Source organism: Erinaceus europaeus, chromosome 2 (assembly GCF_950295315.1).
Source record: "Erinaceus europaeus chromosome 2, mEriEur2.1, whole genome shotgun sequence".
NCBI classification, from domain to species: Eukaryota; Metazoa; Chordata; class Mammalia; order Eulipotyphla; family Erinaceidae; genus Erinaceus; species Erinaceus europaeus.
This window is the reverse complement of record NC_080163.1, coordinates 10,167,661-10,187,466: the sequence shown is the minus strand read 5'-3', so window position 1 is coordinate 10,187,466 and position 19,806 is coordinate 10,167,661. Positions and strand designations below refer to the sequence as shown.

Below are 19,806 nucleotides of genomic sequence, written 5' to 3'. Positions count from 1 at the left end.
GGGTGAGGAGGTGGCCTCTGATCTGGCTCGTGACACTGAACCCCGTTCTGCAAATGCCTAGGGCACTGGAGGGGTTGATGTGGAAGGTGTGTATGTGTGTGTGTGTGAGAGAGAGAGAGATAGTGTGTGTGTGTGTGTGTGTGTGTGTGTGTGTGTGTGTGAGAGAGAGTGTGTGTGTATGTGAGAGAGAAAGTGTGTGTGTATGTGAGAGAGAAAGTGTGTGTGTGTGAGAGAGAGAGAAACTGTGTGTGTATGCGAGAAAGTGTGTGTGTGAGTGTGTGTGTGTATGTGAGAAAATGTGTGTGTGTATGTGAGAGAGAAAGAGTGTGTGTGTGAGAGAGTGTGTGTGAGAGTATGTGTGTGTGTGAGAGTGTGTGTGTGAGAGAGAGAGAGAAACTGTGTGTGTATGTGAGAGTGTGTGTGTGAGAGAGAGAGTGTGTATGTGAGAAAGTGTGTGTGTGTATGTGAGAAAGAGTGTATGTGTGAGAGTGTGTGAGAGAGAGTATGTATTTGTGTGAGAGAGAGTGTGTGTGAGAGAGTATGTGTGTGTGTGTGAGAAAGTGTGTGTGTGTATGTGAGATAGAAAGTGTGTGTGTGAGAGAGTGTGTGTGTGTGAGAGAGAGTATGTGTGTGTGTGAGAGAGTGTGTGTGTATGAGAGAGTATGTGTGTGTGAGAGAGAGTGTGTGTGTGTGTGTGTGTGTGTGTGAGAGAGAGAGAGTGTGAGAGAGAGAGGAGAGGAAAGGGAAGGACACCCTCTCAACGTGGGGAATGAATGCCAATTCTCCCACGAAGGTGGCTGGATGTGGGGAGGGGGTCCCAGGTGACCAAAGGGTGCTGCAGGGTGGTGCAACAAAGCTCTGTGAGTAGAAGCTAGGGGACAGGGCACCCAGTGGAACACATGCTTTCTGTGCATGAAGCCCACATGGGAGTCCCACAGCAGCACCAGAGGGAGCTCTGTGGATGGTGGGGCAGTGCTGTGATGTCTCTCCCTCCTTTGACTCTTTCTCTGAGAAATAAGGAGTAGGCTGGGGTAGGATCACAACAGTGGTGCACAGGACTTTAATGTGAGAGGTCCCCAGTTTGAGCTGGGCAGTGCTCTGGTTAAAAAGAAAAAAAGGGGGGGGGGGGTCAGGCGGTAGTGCACCAGGTTAATCACACATGGCACAAAGCATAAGAACCAGCTCAAGAATCCAGGTTCGATCCCCAGCTCCCCACCTACAGAGGAGTGGCCTCACAGGTGGTGAAGTAGGTCTACAGGTGTCTATCTTTCTCTCCACTCCCCCCATCTTCCCCTCCTTTCTCGATTTCTCTCTGTCCTATCCAACAACAACAAGGGCAACAAAAGGGGGAAAATAGCCTCCAGGCGCAGTGGATTCATAGTGCAGGCACCAAGCCCCAGCGATAACCCCTGAAGACAAAAAAAAAAAAAAAAAAAAAAGTGGGGAGGGAAAGAGAAGAGACAAGGGAGCTCAGGAGGTTAATTGCCTCAAAAGCACGAGGTCTCGGCATCACATGTACCAGAGTGATGCTCTGCTTCTCTCTGTCTTTCTCATTTATAAATGAATAAGTAAATCTTTTATAAAGAGAAAGAGCAGCCCAGGAGGTGGCACAGTGGAAGGGGAGTTGGACTCTCAAGGATAGGGTCTCAGGTTCAATCCTTAGCATCCTATGCTAGAATGATGCTTGCATGTTCTCTCTCTCTCTCACTCTCTCCCTCTCTCTCTTTCTCTCTCCCTCTATCTCTCTCACTTTCTCTCTTCCTCCTCTATAAATAACTGAACTCAAAATAAATAAATTAACTCAAATGAGATAGTGTAGTGCTGATGCAAACAGATTTTCATGCTTGAGGCTCTGAGGTCCCAAGTTCAATCTCCAGCACTACCATTAGCCAGAGCTGAACAGTGCCCAGGCAAAATAACAACAATAAATATTTTTGAAAAGGAAGGAACGAGAAGAGTGACTGAGGAGGAGCTGGTGCTGTGGCTAAAGCATTGGACTCCCCCCTTTTTCTTCCTTCCTCTCTTTCTTTCTTCCTTTCGTTTTTTTTTTTTTTTTTAACCAGAGCACTGTTCAGTTCAGGCTGATAATAGTATAGGGGATTGAACCAGGGACTTTAGAGCCTCACCCAAGCACTGGACTCTCAAGCAAGTGGTGAAGCAAGGCTACATGCTGGGAAATTGTGCAGATGCAGTCACAGCCTCCATGTTGTCCCCTCAGGTTATTGCCGGTTCTCACGAGAGTTAATACGATATTCTCGGATTGCCTTTCCCAACCAATCCTGTCCTGATTCGTCACTCCTGGTTTTTGCCCTATAAATCCCTCCTGCTTCCGCCTCTCTCTTTCTTCTCTGCTTTTCACCTTGGTGAATGGGCGCAGGGAAGGGTGCTGCACGTAGCGGGAGGTGGCCATTTTGCTAGCTCCACGTGGCCCGAACTGCTACGCTGTCACCCAACTTTGAGGTGCCCGCATGAATAAAGGATTGTGTTCCCTCTCGGCCCTGGATCTCCTCTCTCTCGCCTCCACGTCGCAGCCCGACAGCTGCATGTGTCTCTCGGTCTCTCACCTTCTCTATCCCTCCCTTCCCTCTTGATTTCTGACTGTCTCTACCCTATAAATAAAGATAATAATAAAAAAAAAGAAAATAAGGAAAACAGTGGGCCAGCAAGTGAGTTAGCAGTTTCACACATGTGAGCAGGCTGGGCTCATTCCCGTGGGCGGTTGCTGTCCACTCCGAGGAGGGGCTGACAAGAGGTCTCTGAACTGACAGGGTGGAGGGAGAGACCCAGAGCTGTGGGCACTATCATGGGGAGGGCAGGGTCACAAGTACCACTCTGTTTCCCAGAGCCCAGCCCTAGAGAGAAGGGAGAAAATGGTGTGGGAGTCTCAGAGGAACTTGGAGGCTTTAGAGGATGCTGCCCAAGGGGAGGACCAGGGATCTGGGAAAAGCTTTGCCCCAGGGAGCAGCTGAAGAGGGGGTGCTTCCAGGGGCTTAGCCTGGAACCTGGGAAGAGCTGGGCCATCAGCACTCCACTCCCTGGTGAAGGGGATTATTTTTGGTGCCAGGGATGGAGCCCAAGGTCTCAGGCATGAAAGGCGTGGGCTCTGCAGAGGAGTCGCCTCCCTGGGCTCCAAGAGAAGTCTGATACTCAGTGTATATGTTCTCCAAGCCCACCCTTCCTGGGGCAGGACCAACCCCACTCCAGTACAGGTGTGTGTGTGTGTCTATCCATCCTCTTGTGCACGAGGCCGTTTCTGACACACCCCAGACACATGGGGAGGTGTCATCAGGAAACTGAGCAAGACTAACACATCAGCTTAAAAAAAAAAAAACTGTGAAGCTGTGATTCTTTTTTTTAATGGGGAGCAGGGAATGCAGTCAGGGCGTCATGTACGTGTGATAACACTCAGAAGCCTCCTTGGCCCTAAAAACTCCAGCCCCCCTTTTTTTAGAAAGAGAAACAAGGGAAGACACCCCAATATTGAAGCTTCACCCCGTGCTGTGGGGTCTGAGCTCGAACTTGGATTGTATGCATGACAACAAGGCACACTCTCTAAATATAAATATTTAGAGCAGCTATCTAAATCTAAATATATATATACACATACATATACATGTGACAGTGTTCATTTCTCCAACCCACGAGAAAGGAATATTTCTCTACATCGTATGTATAGATATGTGTGTGTATATATGTATAGATGTGTGTGTGTGTGTGTGTGTGTGTATGATTTATTATTGGATAGAGACGATGAGAAATTGAGAGGGGAGGGGTAGATAGAGAGGGAGAGAAACAGACACCTGCAGCCCTGCTTCACCACTCATGAAGCTTTTCTCCTGCTGGTAGGGACCAGGGGCTTGAAACTGGGCCTTGCTCACTGTAATGTGTATGCTTAACAAGGTGCACCACTGCCTGTCCCCAATTATAATTTTAATAAATAACATTTATAATAAATGAATACATAATTATTTTCACTTCTGGAGCTTCACTGCTCTGACTTTTTCAGATAGTAAAAGCAAGACAGCAGCAGCAGAGAGAGAGAGAGAGGTAGAGGTGTAGAGAGGTAGAGAAAAAAAGTCTGAGAGGTGATATAGTGGATGAAGTGTTAGATTCTCAAATATGCAGTCCTAAATTCAATCCCCTGGCAGTGCATGTACCAAGTGGTGTCTATTGTTCTCTCTCTCTCTCCTTTTTCATTAATAAATATTTTTTAAAATTTAAGAACAGAATTGAATTGGGGAAGCATATTGCACCTGCATGAGGCCCTGGGTTCCATTCCTAGATGGCTGCAACAGCCTCTGGGGCCAAGAAGGCTCTGGAATGAATGAGTGAGTGAGTGAGTGCATGGAAGCTGCAGGTAAGCATAAAGGGGCATGAGCCTGGAAGCAGCTGGGCTGCAGAACCCGCAGCCTGGAGCAGCCCTCCCATATCCCATCCCCTGGCGGGGAGGGGGTTTTGCTCTGGAGTGAACCAACGAATGAGTGAAGGAATGCATGAGTACGTGCATGTAAGTTACAAGTAGCACGAGCTGGGAGGCTGCTGGGCTGAAGAACCCACAGTCTAAAAATCTCTCATCTCTCACCCCCTGGGGCACAGGTTTGCTCTGGAATGAACGCATGTACGTTGCAGATAAGCATGGAGGGGCATGAACCCACAGTTTGGAGCAGCCCTCCACCCCCCACCCCCACCCCCGTCTCCCACTCCCTGGGGGTAGGGGCTGCTCTGGAATGAGTGAACGCATGCACAGTGTATATAAGCATGGAGAGCATGAACCCCGAGGCTGCTGGGTTGCAGAAGCCGCAGCCTGGAACCACCCTCCGGTCGCGGGCCAGCCACCCCGGGGTGCGCACCTGTACTCATAGTCGGAGCCCGCCTTGGCCGAGCCGTCTTCGGTGCGGTAGTCCACATAGAAGGTGCTGTTGCCCTCCCCGCCCTGGCAGGCGACGGAGAGCAGCACGGAGCCGCAGTTCTCCAGGCAGTGGTAGAGGCTGGGCTCGAAGAAGATGCGGCTGGCGCCGTCGTCCTCGTCGTCGGGGGCCCCGTCGGCGGGCCCCGAGCGGCGGGAGGCATCGGCCGCGTGTCTGCGCAGCACATTGCCCGCGCCCGTCATGAGCCGCGTGGCCTGGATGCGGTAGAAGGCGCGGCTCTTCTGCTGGTGCAGCAGCGCGTAGTAGTTGGCGATGCCCACCAGCTGCTCCAGGTCCTTGTCTGGGTGCTTCTGCTTCAGGTCCTTGAGGATCTGGATGACTTCGCGCCGGCTGGCGTCTAGCTCGCGGGCCTCTGCGGGGCTCGGGCCCAGCGCGCCCACCTCCCCGCAGCCCCCCGCCGGCAGCTCGGCGCCCACGAATGTGCCGTCCAGCTCGATACTCTTCGGGGGGTCGCCCTCGGCGCCAATGATGATGCCGCTGCGCGGGTCGGTGCGGTAGCGCTTGTACACGTATTTGTAGAAGAGCAGCCGCTTGTCGGCCATCCAGGCGAACACCACGCACACCGGGAAGAAGACGAGGGTCAGCAGTGCCTCCCACACCTGCGGGGCAGCCAGGTGGTGTCAGGATCGCCCGGCCGCCTGGGGGTGCCCGCCGCCAGGGGGTGCCCGCCACTCAGGACAGACCTCCGCCAGAGGGCGCCCGTCTGAGCCAGGGCCTCCACTCCGCCAGAGGGCGCCCGGCTGAGCCAGGGCCTCCACTCCGCCAGAGGGCGCCCGGCTGAGCCAGGACCTCCACTCCGCCAGAGGGCGCCCGGCTGAGCCAGGACCTCCACTCCGCCAGAGGGCGTCCGTCTGAGCCAGGGCCTCCACTCCGCCAGAGGGCGCCCGTCGGAGCCAGGGCCTCCACTCCGCCAGAGGGCGCCCGGCTGAGCCAGGGCCTCCACTCCGCCAGAGGGCGCCAGTCTGAGCCAGGGCCTCCACTCCGCCAGAGGGCGCCCGGCTGAGCCAGGGCCTCCACTCCGCCAGAGGGCGCCCGTCTGAGCCAGGGCCTCCACTCCGCCAGAGGGCGCCCGGCTGAGCCAGGACCTCCACTCCGCCAGAGGGCGCCCGGCTGAGCCAGGACCTCCACTCCGCCAGAGGGCGCCCGGCTGAGCCAGGGCCTCCACTCCGCCAGAGGGCGCCCGGCTGAGCCAGGGCCTCCACTCCACCAGAGGGCGCCCACCCACTGTGCCTTCACTCCACCATGGGGTGCCCCATCTGAACCAGGACCTCCATTCCAGTAGGGGGCTCCAGCCCAAAGGGCCTCCTTTCCACCAGGGGGTGCCTGCAGCACAAGATAGGGGAGGGCGTGTGACTTGGGACCTCCACTCCACCAGGGAACAGCCATCTGAGCCAGGTTCTCCACTCCACTAGGGGGCACCCAACAGTGCTGGGCCCACTACACCACTAGGGGGCACACGCCCACTAGGAACTCCGCTTCACCAGGGAGTGCCAGCCCGCCACTCCACTAGGGGCGCAGGTCCAAGTCGGGACCTCTACACAGCTAGGGGGCGCCAATCAGGCCAGCTTGCAGCCGCCTGCTCCCCGTCCTGCCCACCCCCCATCAGAGTCCCCATCCTCCTGCATCCTGGCTCCCTCTCCAGCTGCACCTTTCTGTATTTTTCATTTTTGTCTCTGCTCATTGCTGCCTTTCTCCACGTCTCTGTCTCGTCCCCCATCTCCATCTCTCTTTTTGCTGCTAGAATTACCGCTTGAAATCCCTATTTTCACTACTCCACTGCTCAGGGAGACAGACAGGAGAGACACCACAGCATTGCTCCACCACTGAAGCTTCCTCTTTGCAGCTGCTTCCAAGTGGTGGCCAGGGTCTTGCACACATGGTAAAGCATTCGCGCTACCCGGTGAGCTATCTCCCCTGCCTCTGGCTTTTTCTGTCTGTCCATTGGTTCTTCATCTTTCCTCCTCCTCCTCCTTCCAATCTTTCTCTCTCTCTCTCTCTCTCTCTTTCTCTCTCTCCCTCCCTCCCTCCCTCCCTCCCTCCACTAGAGCACTCACTGCTCAGCTCTGGTTTATGGAGGTGCTGGGGATTGAACCTGGGAACTCAGAACCTCAGGCATGAAAGTCTTTTTGCATAACCATTATGTTATCACCCCAACCCTTTTCTCTTTTTTTCTTGGTGCCCCCCCCCCCATCGAAAAAGAGATTACAAAGAGCATTCACAGTTAGATGGCTCCAGAGGCAACTTTAAAACGAGCCTGGAAAGGGCCAGGTGGTGGTGCACCTGGTTGAAGGCACAAGGACCCAGATTCAAGCCCCTGGTCCCCACCTGCAGGGCAGAAGCTTCACAAGCAGCGAAGCAGTGTTCCAGCTATCTCTTTCTATATATCTTCCCCTTCCCTCTTGATTTCTCTCTGTCTCCATAAGAATATAAGGAACTTTGGGAGTCAGGCAGTAGCACAGCAGGTTAAGTGCATGTGGCACAAAGCTCAAGGACCGGTGTAAGGACTCCGGTTCCAGCCCCCGATTCCCCACCTGCAGAGGAGTTGCTTCACAGGCGGTGAAGCAGGTCTGCAGGTGTCTCGCTCTCGTGTCTTCCCCATCTCTATCAATTTCTCTCTGCCCTATCGAACAATGACAATAATAATACAACAATAAAAAACAACAAGGACAACAAAAAGGGAATAAATAAATATTTTTTGAAAGAATATAAGTAACTTTTTGTAATAAGTAAAGTGGGCCCTGTAAGAAGTTCTCTGGGATGATGCCATCCCACAGCCACGTGTGCCCGTGACCGTGTTTGCTGATGGCTTGAAGAAAAGGCAGAACTTGGAAACAGTAAACTGGCCCCAAGCCACCTGGCAGAGCTGGCAGGTGGAAAGAAGGCTGATCTTCAGCAGAAGCTGTAAAATGAGCCCTCTCCATGCCACCTGTAGTCACTGAGCCCCCGCCATGTGCTCTGTGTGTGTGTGTGTGTTGGGGGCAGTGTGTCCCATTTATCAGAAGACAATTTCAAAACCCCAGCATATATGTCCCCACCTGCAGGTAAAGAAAAGGCAGTTCCAAGGATCCCAGCAATGGCACACTTAATAGAGCACACATGTCACCTTGTGCAAAGATCTAGGTTCAAGCCCCCAGTCTCCAAGTGTGGAGGCAAGGGGGGGGATCTTCCTGAGTGGTGGAGCAGTGTTGCAGGTGTCTCTCCTCTCTGTCAAGCGCTGTCTTGTGTCTGGGTGAAGCATTTGCTATAGTATCCACCCAACTCTTCTCATCTCTAGCAATTGGACAGGCTTCTGATCCTTTCCTTTCTCCTAAACCCCAAGCTTGCTCATTGATAGTGAGGTGCCCCGCTGGGTCCCCTGATCTTTAACGTCATCCTGCGGTGGGCCTGGCAGGTACAAACTCGGGCTGCGTGCTGTTGTAGGCGGCCTCCCTTTGTGCAGAGCCAGGGCAGGAGACAGAGCCTCCAGGAAGCCAGCTGCATGGGCAAGGGCACTAGAGGGAAGGGAAGCTAACACCCCCTTCCAGGAGCGCTGCTCAGGGCCCTTCTACAGAGAGGGAGCCAGCTGATCCTCAAGGCTGCCTGTGAAAGTGGCACTATAGGGCTGGGGAGACAGCATCATGGTTCTGCAAAAAGACTTCATGCCTGAGGCTCTGAGGTCCCAGGTTCAGTCCCCAGCACCACCATCGACCAGAGCTGAACAGTGTGCTCCAGTTAAAAAGAAAAAAAAAGTCTTTAAATGTCTGGAGTTGGGGAGGCAGGCAGTAGCGCAGCGGGTTAAGCGCAGGTGGCGCAAAGCGCAGGGACCGGTATAAGGATCCCGGTTCAAGCCCCTGGCTCATCACCTGCAGGGGAGTCGCTTCACAGGCGGTGAAGCAGGTCTGCAGGTGTCTATCTTTCTCTCCCCCTCTCTGTCTTCCCCTCCTCTCTCCATTTATCTCTGTCTTATCCAACAACGACAACGTCAATAACTACAATAATAATTGCAACAACATTAAAAAAACAAGGACAACAAAAAAGGAAAATAAATAAATATTAAATTTTTTTTTAAATGTCTGAAGTTGGCTGTTGAAACATGTTAGTTCGAGAACAGGGAAGTAGTTCAACTTGCAAAGCGTCAGACTTGCAAGCCTGAGGTGTCCAATTTAATCCCTGGCAGAACATGTTCCAGAGTGGTGCTCTAGTGTCTGTCCAACCATCCACCTGTCTCTCTCTCTCCGTCTCAGAGGAACCCTCTCTTGTGCGCACTAAATACAGTAAGTATAAGGAAGGAAGGAGACAGGTAAGAAGATTGGTAACACAATACACTTTCATGTCTGAGACTTAGAGGTCCCAGATTCAATCCCTTGCAGCACCATGTGCCAGAATTGAGCTGTATTTCATAAATATGATGGACAACCTCCACTATACAGGTGGGGAAACTGAGGTACAGAGCAGGTGAGAGACACATCCATGGCTAGGGAAGCAGCAGAGGTGGAGGGTAGAAGACTCTCTCCTGTCAGCCAAGAACGTCACAACAACAGAGCCAAGCAGAGATTACAAAACGAAGAAATGGAGGTGTGTTGGGGGGGGGGTAGGTAGGTACAGAGCTCAGCCCATTAAAGACCAAGGCCACAGGTTCAATCCCCAGCATCACCTGCAAATCACTAAGAAATTCTCTGGTGTCTCTCTCTCTGGTCATAAATAAATAAGAGACAGAGTCTTGGGCAGGATAGTTCAAGAACCTGGTGAAATAGCATAATGGCTATACAAAAAAGACTTTTATTTCTGAGGCTTTGAGGTCCCAGGTTCAACCCCTAGCACCACCATCAGACAGAGCTGAGCAGTGTTCTCATAAGCCAAACAAAAAGACAAACCCAGTTGTCTAACTGAACTCTGCCCATGGTTCATATGTGAAAACTGAGGCTCAGAGAAGCTATTCAGCCTGAGGTCACAGAAAACCCAGAGCCAGACCACCCTTCCACCCACCTGCCCCCGTTTACTTTGCTTTTATCAGTTTCATAGTAGTTCTCTCATGAGAACATGCCGTTCTAGTCCCTGTGTTATTCCTGAGAGGAAGCCTCATGATGACCTCTGCACTAAGAGCTGAGGGGGTTTCATGCCCTCTATTTCCTGCATATCTTGTATCATCCATAAATATATATATATATATGTTATTTTAATGAGATTGATACAGAGAAGGGGGGGAGACTTCTGGTGGTGCTGGGGACTGAACCAGGGATCTTAAGCCTCAGGCATGAGTGGCATTTGCAAAGCCTAGGCTGTTTCCCTAGCCCCAGTACCATCCTTTTTAACAGCTCCTTGAGAAAACCAGGACATGCAGCACTTTTTGCCCTTGCAGCTAGGAAGCTCAGCGTTCTGTCTTGCATCAGTCCCAAACTTTTTTTTTTTTTTTTTTTATCTTTTTTCCCCTTTTGTTGCCCTTGTTTTATTGTTCTAGTTATTATTGTTCTTCTTGATGTCATCATTGTTGGATAGGACAGAGAGAAATGGAGACAGGTGGGGAAGACAGAGAGGGGGAGAGAAAGACACCTGTACACCTTGCTTTATCGCCTATAAAGGGACTCCCCTGCAGGTGGCTAGCCAGGGGCTCAAACCGGGATCCTTAGGCTGGTCCTTGCACTTTGCGCCACGTGCACTTAACCCGCTGCGCTACCGCCCGACTCCCACTTTTTTCTTTTTTTAAAGATTTATTAATTTATTATTGGATAGAGACAGAGAGAAATTGAGTGGGTAGAGACAGACAGGGAGAGAGACAGAGTCACCTGCAGCCCTGCTTCACCAATCGTGAAGCTTTCCCCCTGCAGGTGGGGACCAGGGGCTTGAACCCGTGTCCTTGAGCACTATAATGTGTGCGCTCGACCAGGTGCGCCCCCACCTGGCCCCCATCAGTCAGTCCTAATCTCTGCAGCTCCCGTCTCATCTTCTGGTGGTCCCCTCCTCCCCCCTCTCTCGGTATGGTTTTCTGACCTCCTGTCTGTCTATCATGGCTCTCTCATCAGATCCATGGAAGGAAACTAAAACTGGCAAAACGTGGCAGCGATGCATGAGCAGACAGCGCACATGTGTGAATGAATCCTGGGCAGCCTCAAATAAATTATGCATTGCGTGGATGAATGTTCCCGGCCCCATAAATGAATTATGCTAATATCAAGTGGCTGCGCCTGGAGCTGCACACACTCAATCAGACCGATGCCTGACAGGAGGAGGGGGGAGGCAGGTGAGGGGCCCCAGGATGGTGTGGAGGTTGCGGTTGTGGGTTCTACAGCCCTGGGTCTCTATTTTCCTCTCCAGAACAGAATAAATTATGCAGCTCCACACTCCCCCCAGCAGGTCCAGCAGGTCCAGTTGGATGGGAGCAGAAGTCACCCTGAAGTGGCATGAAGGTTCCTAACATCAGACCTCAGCTACGAATAATGAAGGTTTGAGCTGCAGAGCCCCCTGTGTCTGGCTGGCAGATACAGAACTGGATCAGGCGGACTTGGGCCTCAGGCCCTGGGGTGGTGGTGGAGGTGATGATGGAAATAGCACCCAGTTATCCCTGGATTATGCCAGCATTGCAGGAATTCTAGAGAGGGAGGTCTGTCTCATTTACAAAATCGAGGAATCCATTATGCACAAGGCTTGGAACGAAGTAACATATAGCCATACCTGGCTGGACTATGTGAGTCACTCGGCTACTAGGAGTAGTTAGCTCAGAGAGCACCCTAGTGAGAATTCAAACATATATTGCAACACACACATTATTATTATTATTATTATTACCAGAGCACTGCTCAGTTTTGATTTTAGGGTAGTTCTGAAGATTAAACCTGGGACCTAGGAGCCACAGAGAGTAGTTTGTTTGCATAACTATTATGCTATCTCCATTTTTTTTTTTTTTTACCGGAGCCTTGCTCTGCTCTGTCTTCTGGTGGATGCTAGGGATTGAATTTGGAACCTTTGGTGCCTCAGGCATGAAAGTTTTTTTTTTACATTATTGTTATGCTACCATCCGAGTCCTGAAATTCTTTCTCTCTCTCTCTCCCAGGGCCAAGGACATCTTCCTAGGGCCTACATACAAGGGTCTTCAGCCCTGTCTTGCCAGTCTCTGACTCAATACTCTTTTTGACATGTTGTTGTTGTTTCTGTTATTATTATTTTACTAGAGCACTGCTCAACTATGATGGTGTGGGGAATTGAACCTGGGACTTGGGAGCCTCAGGCATGAGAGTCTCTTTGCATCACCATTAAGATATCTTCTTAAAAAAAAAAAAAGAGATATCTTCTTGCCCCTGACTCAATGCTCTTGTGCAGTGCAGATCCCTGCATGGACCCCATGCCACACCAGGACGTGGGGGTGGACGTTTTTACATCCTGCAAAATCAGAGCCCCTTACACGCCCCAAAGGTGCATTCTGCAAAATCAGGGTGCCCCACATACACCCCAAAGGTGCACTCTTCAGAAGCAGGGCGCCCCCTGACCCCCGCCACATGCCCCAAAGGTGCATTCTTCGAAATCAAAGTGGCCCCCACACAAAGGTGTAGTCTGTGAAATCAGGGCGCCCCACACACGTCCCAAAGGTGCATTCTGCAAAAGCAGGGCATCCCCTACCCCCGCCACATGCCCCAAAGGTGCAATCTGCAAAAGCAAGGTGCCCCCCACGTCTACCCTGCCAAGGGAGGAGTTCTCTTCACCCCTCCCACCCCTACCCCCAGCCGGGCTCCTGCTCACCTGGACCACGCCCGGGGAGAAGACGGCCAGGATGAGGTAGAGCCAGACGTAGGCGAAGATGCTCCAGGAGGCGGTGACGAAGAAGACGCGCAGGTGCTTGATCTTGCGGCTCTCGCCGGCCGGGATGACGTAGACGCAGACGGCGATGACGACGAACATGTTGAAGGCGGCGCTGCCCACGATGGTGCCGGGCCCCAGCTCGCCGGCCTGGAAGTTGTGTCCGCACACCTCGATGACCGACAGCAGGATCTCGGGCGCCGACGAGCCCAGGGCCATGAGCGTGAGGTTGGACACCGTCTCGTTCCAGATGCGCACGGTGCCCACGCTGGTCTCGCCGTTGCCCTTGGTGATGGTGATCTCCTTCTCCTTGGACGTGATCACCTCGATGGACGCCATGAAGCGGTCGGCGATAATGGACACGCCCAGGAACATGTACACCATGGCTACGAAGTACACCACGGCCCGCGCCGCCTTGTCCCCCAGCGACGGGTCGTCGGGCTCCCACACGGGCAGCAGCACCCCGGGCTGGCAGCGGTTCGAGCCCTGGCAGCCGCCCGGGGCAGCGGTGGGCGCGCTCTCATTGGCTGGCGGCGGGGGCGGCAGTGACGGCGTGGGCGTGGCCTCCCCGCAGCCCGGGGGTGGCCCCAGGACCAGCAGGAGCCCCACCAGGGCAAAGGGCGCCATGGAGGGCGGCGGGGGCCTGCTGGGGGTGGGCGGGAAGCGGGGATGGGGGCGGAAAGGAAGGCAGGGTCAGGGGAGGACCAGACACTCAGTACCCCCCCCTCGAAATTACAAGGGGGTACAGCAGCCCTGCTGTAGAGGGGACGGTGCAGGAGACAGAGACTCAGAGACAGGGGAAGGGGGGTGGAACGTGGCAAAAAGATACATGCTTTTAATTTTATTGATTTATTAAATTTATTGTTATCACTATTTTTAAAATTGTATTTATTTATTTGCCGCCAGAGTTATCGCTGGGGTTTGGTGCCTGCACTATGAATCCACTGCACCTGGAGGTCATCTTTTTTCCATTGTTGCTGCTGCTGCTGTTGTTGGATAGGACAGAAATTGAGAGAGGAGGGAAGACAGAGAAAGACAGACACCTGCAGACCTGCTTCACGGCTTGTGAAGCGACCCCCCCCCTGTAAGTGGGGAGCCGAGGGCTGGAACCGGGAACCTTTTGTGGTCCTTGTGCTTTGAGCCATGTGTGCTTAACCCGGTGCGCCACCGCCTGCCCCCCTTATTTATTTTAATGAGAGAGATACAGAGAAAGGGAGAGATTTTTTCCCTCCAGGGTTATCGCTGAGGCACAGTGCCTGCACATCTAGTTCACCACTCCTGGATACCACTTTCTCCCTAATTTTTATTTTATGTATGTACTTATTCATTTTGGATAGAAACAGATACGTTGAGAGAGGAGAGGGAGTTAGAGAGAAAGAGACACCTGGGGGGGGGGCAGCTGTTGGTGTCCCCAACTGAGCGGACATGTTACTATGCGCAAGAACCCAGGTTCAGGCCTTCTCATTTCACCTGCGGGGGTGGATGGGGAGCTTCATGAATAGTGACACAGTGCTGCAGGTGTGTCTGTCCATCTTCCCCTTCCCTCCTGATTTCTCTTAGTCTCTATCCAATAAGATAAATAAATAAATAGATAAAATTCAGAAACAGAATGACAGAGGACCTAGTGGGGGTTGTATTGTTATATGGAAAACCGGGAACTATAATGCATGTACAAACTATTGTATTTACTGTTGAATGTAAAACATTAATTCCCCAATAAAGAAATTAAAAAAAAAACAACAGATACACCTGCAGTATTGCTTCACTATTCATGAAGCTTACCACCTGCAGGTGGGGAGCAAAGGCTTGAACCTGGGTCCTTGAGCATGATGGTATTGTGTGCACTCTGCCGGATGCCCCATGACCCAGCTCTGCCCGCCCTGCCCCGTTTTTAATTAGATAGGACATATAGTCAGTGGGGGGGACTTCTTCCCCACTCATGAAACTCCCCCCACACACACACACACACATACCCCTGGGAGCAGGGGCTTGAACTGGGGCTTTGCACATGGTAATGTGTGAACGCAACTGGGTGAGCCACTGCCCAGCCCCTCCAGGGCACAGGCTTTGCATGGACACTAAGTTCCCAAGTTCCAGCTTGGACACCCAGGAAATAGAGGCAGTGGAGGCAAAGGGAGCCCCTGAAAGCACATAGGACACAGAGAAGTGGAGGCAGAGGGCACTGTGCTCAGCCACTCTGCACCCAGGATGGGCCCAGAAGCTTCCTCAGAGCAGCCCCAGCTGTGGCGGGGCATGGCAAAGTGGTGATGGAGGGGGGGCAGGCTCGTCTGTGTGCGACCCTGGCTTTAAGACACAGCACCTCACAGGCCAGAGTTCTGGTCTGTTTCTCTCTTTCTCATTAAATAAATAAGTAAATAATAGGGCTGGGGAGACAGCATAGTGATTCTGCCAAGAAATTTTCATGCTGGAGGCTCTGACTGAGCTAGCTCCCATGTTCAGTCCCCAGCACCACAATAAGCCAGTGCTGAGCAGTGCTCTGCTTAAAATTTTTTTTTTTTAAATAAATAACTTTTAAAAAAAATTGGGCAGTCAGAGCCTTGTGTAACCATAATTCATTCCTTCTTACTCCAGACAGAAAAGGAGTGAAGGAGAGGCTCCACAAAACTGCTCCAACCATCCATGGGGGTCTCATAGTGCCACCCACAGGGCTCCCATGTGGTGCAAGGGTTCAAATCTGGGTTCACGCATGGCAAGCAACAAAAAGCCCTCTAGTGGCTCAACTATTTCCTGGCCCCTGTGTAAATCTTTAAACCACATTAAACACAACTTCGATCAAGCAATGACCCATATAGTCATCAGTAATCAAGTGGAGAAGTGGGCCAAGGTACATTCGCAGTGAAATATCACATAGCCCCAAAGCAGAGTGGCTGACTGACTGACTTGCCCAGTAGCACAGTTGAGTCTCACAGGCATACAATGCCTTGGGTGAAACTGGGCTCCAAAGAACGCAGACCTAGTGATCTAGTCTGTGGGGCAAGGGGGTGAGGGGTCTGGGATTCATTAGGTGATTCTGTTGGCTTCCAATCTGGCCTTCAGAGGCATCCCTCTGTGGGTTTAGGCTGTGGTGGTTGCCTGTATGTCTACCTGAGAAGTGGCTGCTGGGTTCTAGAACAGCTATGGTACCAGAGGCCCTGGTATTGGGCGTTTGAACTGGTTTGTGGGTGCGGGGTCTCTACCATTTCAAGACATTCTTCCTATCACTGGCTCTGGATTTGGGTGGCCATATCCATCTTATCACTTTAAAAATGTATATGAGTCTGCATTTCCCCTCTGCTCAGAAACCCTACCCCATGATCCACCCCATCCACTCCTTCCTCTTTGTGGACACCTCGGGGCCTTTGTAGCTACTACCCCTTTCCCCCTTCAGGCACTATTTCTCTACACATCTCCCTTTCTTCCAACACCTTCCCTGATCCCCTGGATTTAAAAGGACACCCCACCCTGCTTTGGGGAAAACCCCACCCGGTTGAGCACACACATCACAGTGCACAAGGACTGGGGGGTTCAAGCCCGTGGTCCCCACCTGCAGGGTGGAAGCTTCACAAGCAAGTGAAACAAGGCTGCAGGAGTCTCACTGTTTCTTTCCCTCCCCATGTTCCATTTGCATCTTGATTTGTCTCTACCCAATAAAATAAGCGTAAACAAAAGTCTGCCGAGTAGACCCCTGCTTCTCCTCACCCCGTGCCCAGGCATTACCGTGGTAACTAGGAGCTTATACAGGGGAGTGGGGTGACTCAGGAGAGGGGGTACAGTGGGCACAGCAGTGGGCCCTCAGGCTGATCCTTGGCATCACATGTGCCAGAGTGATGCTCTCTCTCACTCTCTCATTAATAAATATTTAAAAGGAAAAAAAGAGGTTGGAGAAAGGAAGGGGGTGCCCCCAAGTATCTTTCCTCCCAGGCTCCTCCCTGGGGTTCCCTTTATACATGGGGGGAAGGGGTGGGAAGTCACACACACACACACACACACACACACACACACACACACACACACACTCACCCTAAGGGGCAGAATGTTGATAAAACTTCCCCAAGGAGGTGGGGGGGGAGGGTGGTCCTTAAAGGGCCAGCACACAATCAGTGTGTGCTGGGGGGGGGGCAGTGACACATCTAATTAGCAGCTCCCTAATTAGCAGCAACTCAGCCATAATTACAAACCCACCAGGAACCACAGCCAAGACTCTGGCACTCGCCTCTCCTCCCCTCCTGGGGTTCCTCTCCAGTACCACTCTCTCTCCCTGGAGTCCTCCTTGGAGTCTGGCCTTCTCCCCCCACCCCAGCCCTGGCAGTCCCCAAAGGGGACCAGAGCTTCATGACTGACCACCCTGCCCTCTCTCAGGAAGTTTGCTTCCCCCTCCCAGATCCCTGAGGGCAGTGAGAAGGGGGGAGTCCAGGAAAGAGGGAGGTGGAGAGAGCTAGATAAATATTTGTGACTAGAGCTGTCAGGGAGGTCTGAACACTGTCACAGCAGACAGCCAGGCCCCTCTGAGGCCCTGAAACCCAACCTGAGTCTGGAATCCTAGGGATCGGGTGGAGGCCCCTCCCCACCCCACAGGCTGGGGGTCAGCTGGGTTAGCAGACCCCATTTCTGCCAGGTGAGTCCTGAGACCTTCCACACAAACTTGGGTGGGGGTAGCGGTGGTCCAGTCTGGCATGCAAGGCGGTGTGTGTGTGTGTGTGTGTGTGTGTGTGTGTGTGTGTGTGTGACGCATGTCTGTCTGCAGGATGGTTTGACTGTGGCGGGACTTGGGGGGTGCTTAACTAGCCCAGGGTGAGCCACAGCCTGCTGAGCTCAGAGTTCAGAGCTGTATTGTACCAGTGGGTAAACTGAGGCTGGGAAGCTGTGAGGAAGGGCTCCAGGGAAAGGGCACCATGGACAAGGGACTCCCTGCCCCAGCTCCTCTCCCAGCCCATCTGGAGCTCCACATGGAGGTGCACAGCCCTCATCCCTGCAGATGTAGGCCTGGCTCCCATTTCCCTTGTCACTCACCCCTGCCCACCTTGGGGGGGGGGGGCTTGGGCCTCCTCCAGGGAGGAAGTGGAGGCACTGGGCAGGGGACTCTCTCAGACCCCTGGCCAAGGGGCTGGTCAAGCTGGGGGGCCCTAGTCCCTCCCCCCCCAAAAGACACTGAGAGACAGGTGATAGGCAGAGGTGGGGTGGGGAGGGACAGGTTCTGATGGGCATCTGGTGCAGAGCCAGGCAGAATCAGGTGCATGAATGAATGAGTGAATGAATGAATGAATGAATAGATGAATAGATGAATGAGTGCAGGAAGGGACAACAGGCAGAGGGTCCTCAGAAGTTAGGGTCCAGCACTGAGAAGAGGATGGGGAGATGACCGGAGAGCTGGAGGGATGGCTCCAGCCAAGGGAAACCCAGGCAGAAACCTGGAGGAGGTACCCAGCTCTGGGAAGGGAGGAAAGGAAGGAGGGAGGGAGCTTGGCTTGGAATAGGAAGAGTGGTTTGGGGGATTCCACACCTTGGTGGGGTGGAAGACCCCACATTGTGGGAAACAGGGAAGGGGATCTTTTTCCTTCAGATCTCCCCCTGCCAGGGGTGGAGACAAAGGTGTGTAGGAGGACAGTGAACCAGGGAGAAGAGGAGAGAGAGAAAGAGTGTGTGTGGGGGGGTGGGGGGGAGATGGATACCAGATACTCAGAGATGAGAGATGGGAGACAGGGACATAGGGAAGCCGAGAGAGGGTGAGAGGAGCAGGTAGGCAGCAACCAGCGATTGATTCAGAGATACTGAAGCGGAGAGAGACAGGGAAATATGAGTAAGAGGTGGGGAAACAGGAAGCAGCTAGACTCTGCAGGACAGAGACCCTGAGAGGTGCACAGAGACGGAGAGACCCAGACACAGGAAGGCAGGGTGGAGGTGGAGAGCGGTAGGGAGGTAAGGAGGGAGGGGGGCTGGCCCATATGGGGTGGGGTGTCCTCTACCCCTCAGAACCCACTCTCCAGCCAGCCCCCCAGCCCGCCCAGTGCTCTCTCTCTCTCTCTCTCAGGAACACAGAAGGGGCTGGTGGCGCCCCCTTCTCATATGCAGACTCCCACCCCCATAAACAAGCTCAGGGAAAAGCAGCGCCCCCCCCCCCCGTAACTGGGAGGGGTCTCTTACCTGCAGCTGCAGCCTAGAGCAGGTCCCCCCAGAAGAGGGCTGGCGGTGGTGGTGGGCGACTCCACCCAGCAGAGAGAGAGAGAGACAGACAGACAGAGAGGAGGGAGAGAAGCCGGAGACTGAGAGGGAGAGCCAGGGAGGAGGGGAAGGAGAGGGGATCGAGGGAGGAGAGGAAGGGGGGAGGGACACACGGGGAGGGGGAGAAGGGAGAGGGGGAGGAGGGAGTGCCGAGCCTGGGAGGAAGGAGGAGCCAGAGCGAGAGGGGAGGAGGAGGAGGCGGGGAGAAGGTAGGCTGGCTGGCGGGGGAGGCGGCCAGAGGTAGAGGAGGTGGTCTAAAATACCCACCCACCCACCCTCGATTCAGCACCACAAACCCTGGACAGCGACTGTGTGTGTGTGTCTGTGTGATGGAAGGTGGATGGATGCTTTTGTTTCTGAATCCCCCATCCACATATTCCCAACTCTCTCTCTCTCTCTCTCTCTCTCACACACACACACACACACACACACACACACACACACACACACACTAGCCACAAATAGTTACAGGCTCACAGGATAGCAGAGTGGGTGGCACGGGTCAGGAGGGAATATTAAGCTGGAGCTAGATCCCAATTCACAAACCAGGGTGGGGGTGGGGGGCATGGCCCTGGCCTGGCAGAAGAGGCCAGAAACAACCACAAAGGCGTCCATTAATAATAATAACAACAGCCACCATTCACGAGGCCATCCTGGGCGCCAGGCTCTGGCACATGTCCGGTTCAGTCTTTTTCTTTAAAAAGAAAATAATAATGAGTGCTTGACACGTGTTGACACAAGTCAGCCTCCTTACAAACCTTGAGGGGGGGCGGCATTGGCTTTATCTTACAGATGGGAAATTGAAGCATGGGGTGAGTAGGTTTGGGTGACATGCTGCCTAGGATTGGGGAGCCCAGGTCCCGGGCTGGTGTCGCAGGCTCCTGAAGGCACA

The 19,806-nt window shown here is 53.2% G+C and overlaps 1 protein-coding gene across 5 annotated transcripts in view; it reads right to left on the bottom strand.

Moving 5' to 3' along the window:
- Positions 1-19,123, bottom strand: part of SLC8A2 (solute carrier family 8 member A2) — a 51,968-nt gene extending 32,845 nt beyond the window's left edge. For 2 of the 5 annotated variants that reach the window (XM_016193663.2, XM_060176634.1), the window contains exons 1-3: positions 18,837-18,921; positions 12,639-13,341; positions 4,851-5,527 (exon numbers count right to left, since the gene is read on the bottom strand). In XM_016193663.2, coding sequence (XP_016049149.1) covers positions 4,851-5,527; positions 12,639-13,322 — 1,361 coding nt within the window. In that variant the 5' untranslated portion in view covers positions 13,323-13,341; positions 18,837-18,921. Of the gene's footprint in view, positions 1-4,850; positions 5,528-12,638; positions 13,342-18,836 lie in introns of all 5 variants that reach the window. The other 3 variants (XM_060176623.1, XM_016193662.2, XM_060176643.1) reach the window with 3 other exon arrangements.
- Between the last annotated feature and the right edge of the window lie 683 nt (positions 19,124-19,806).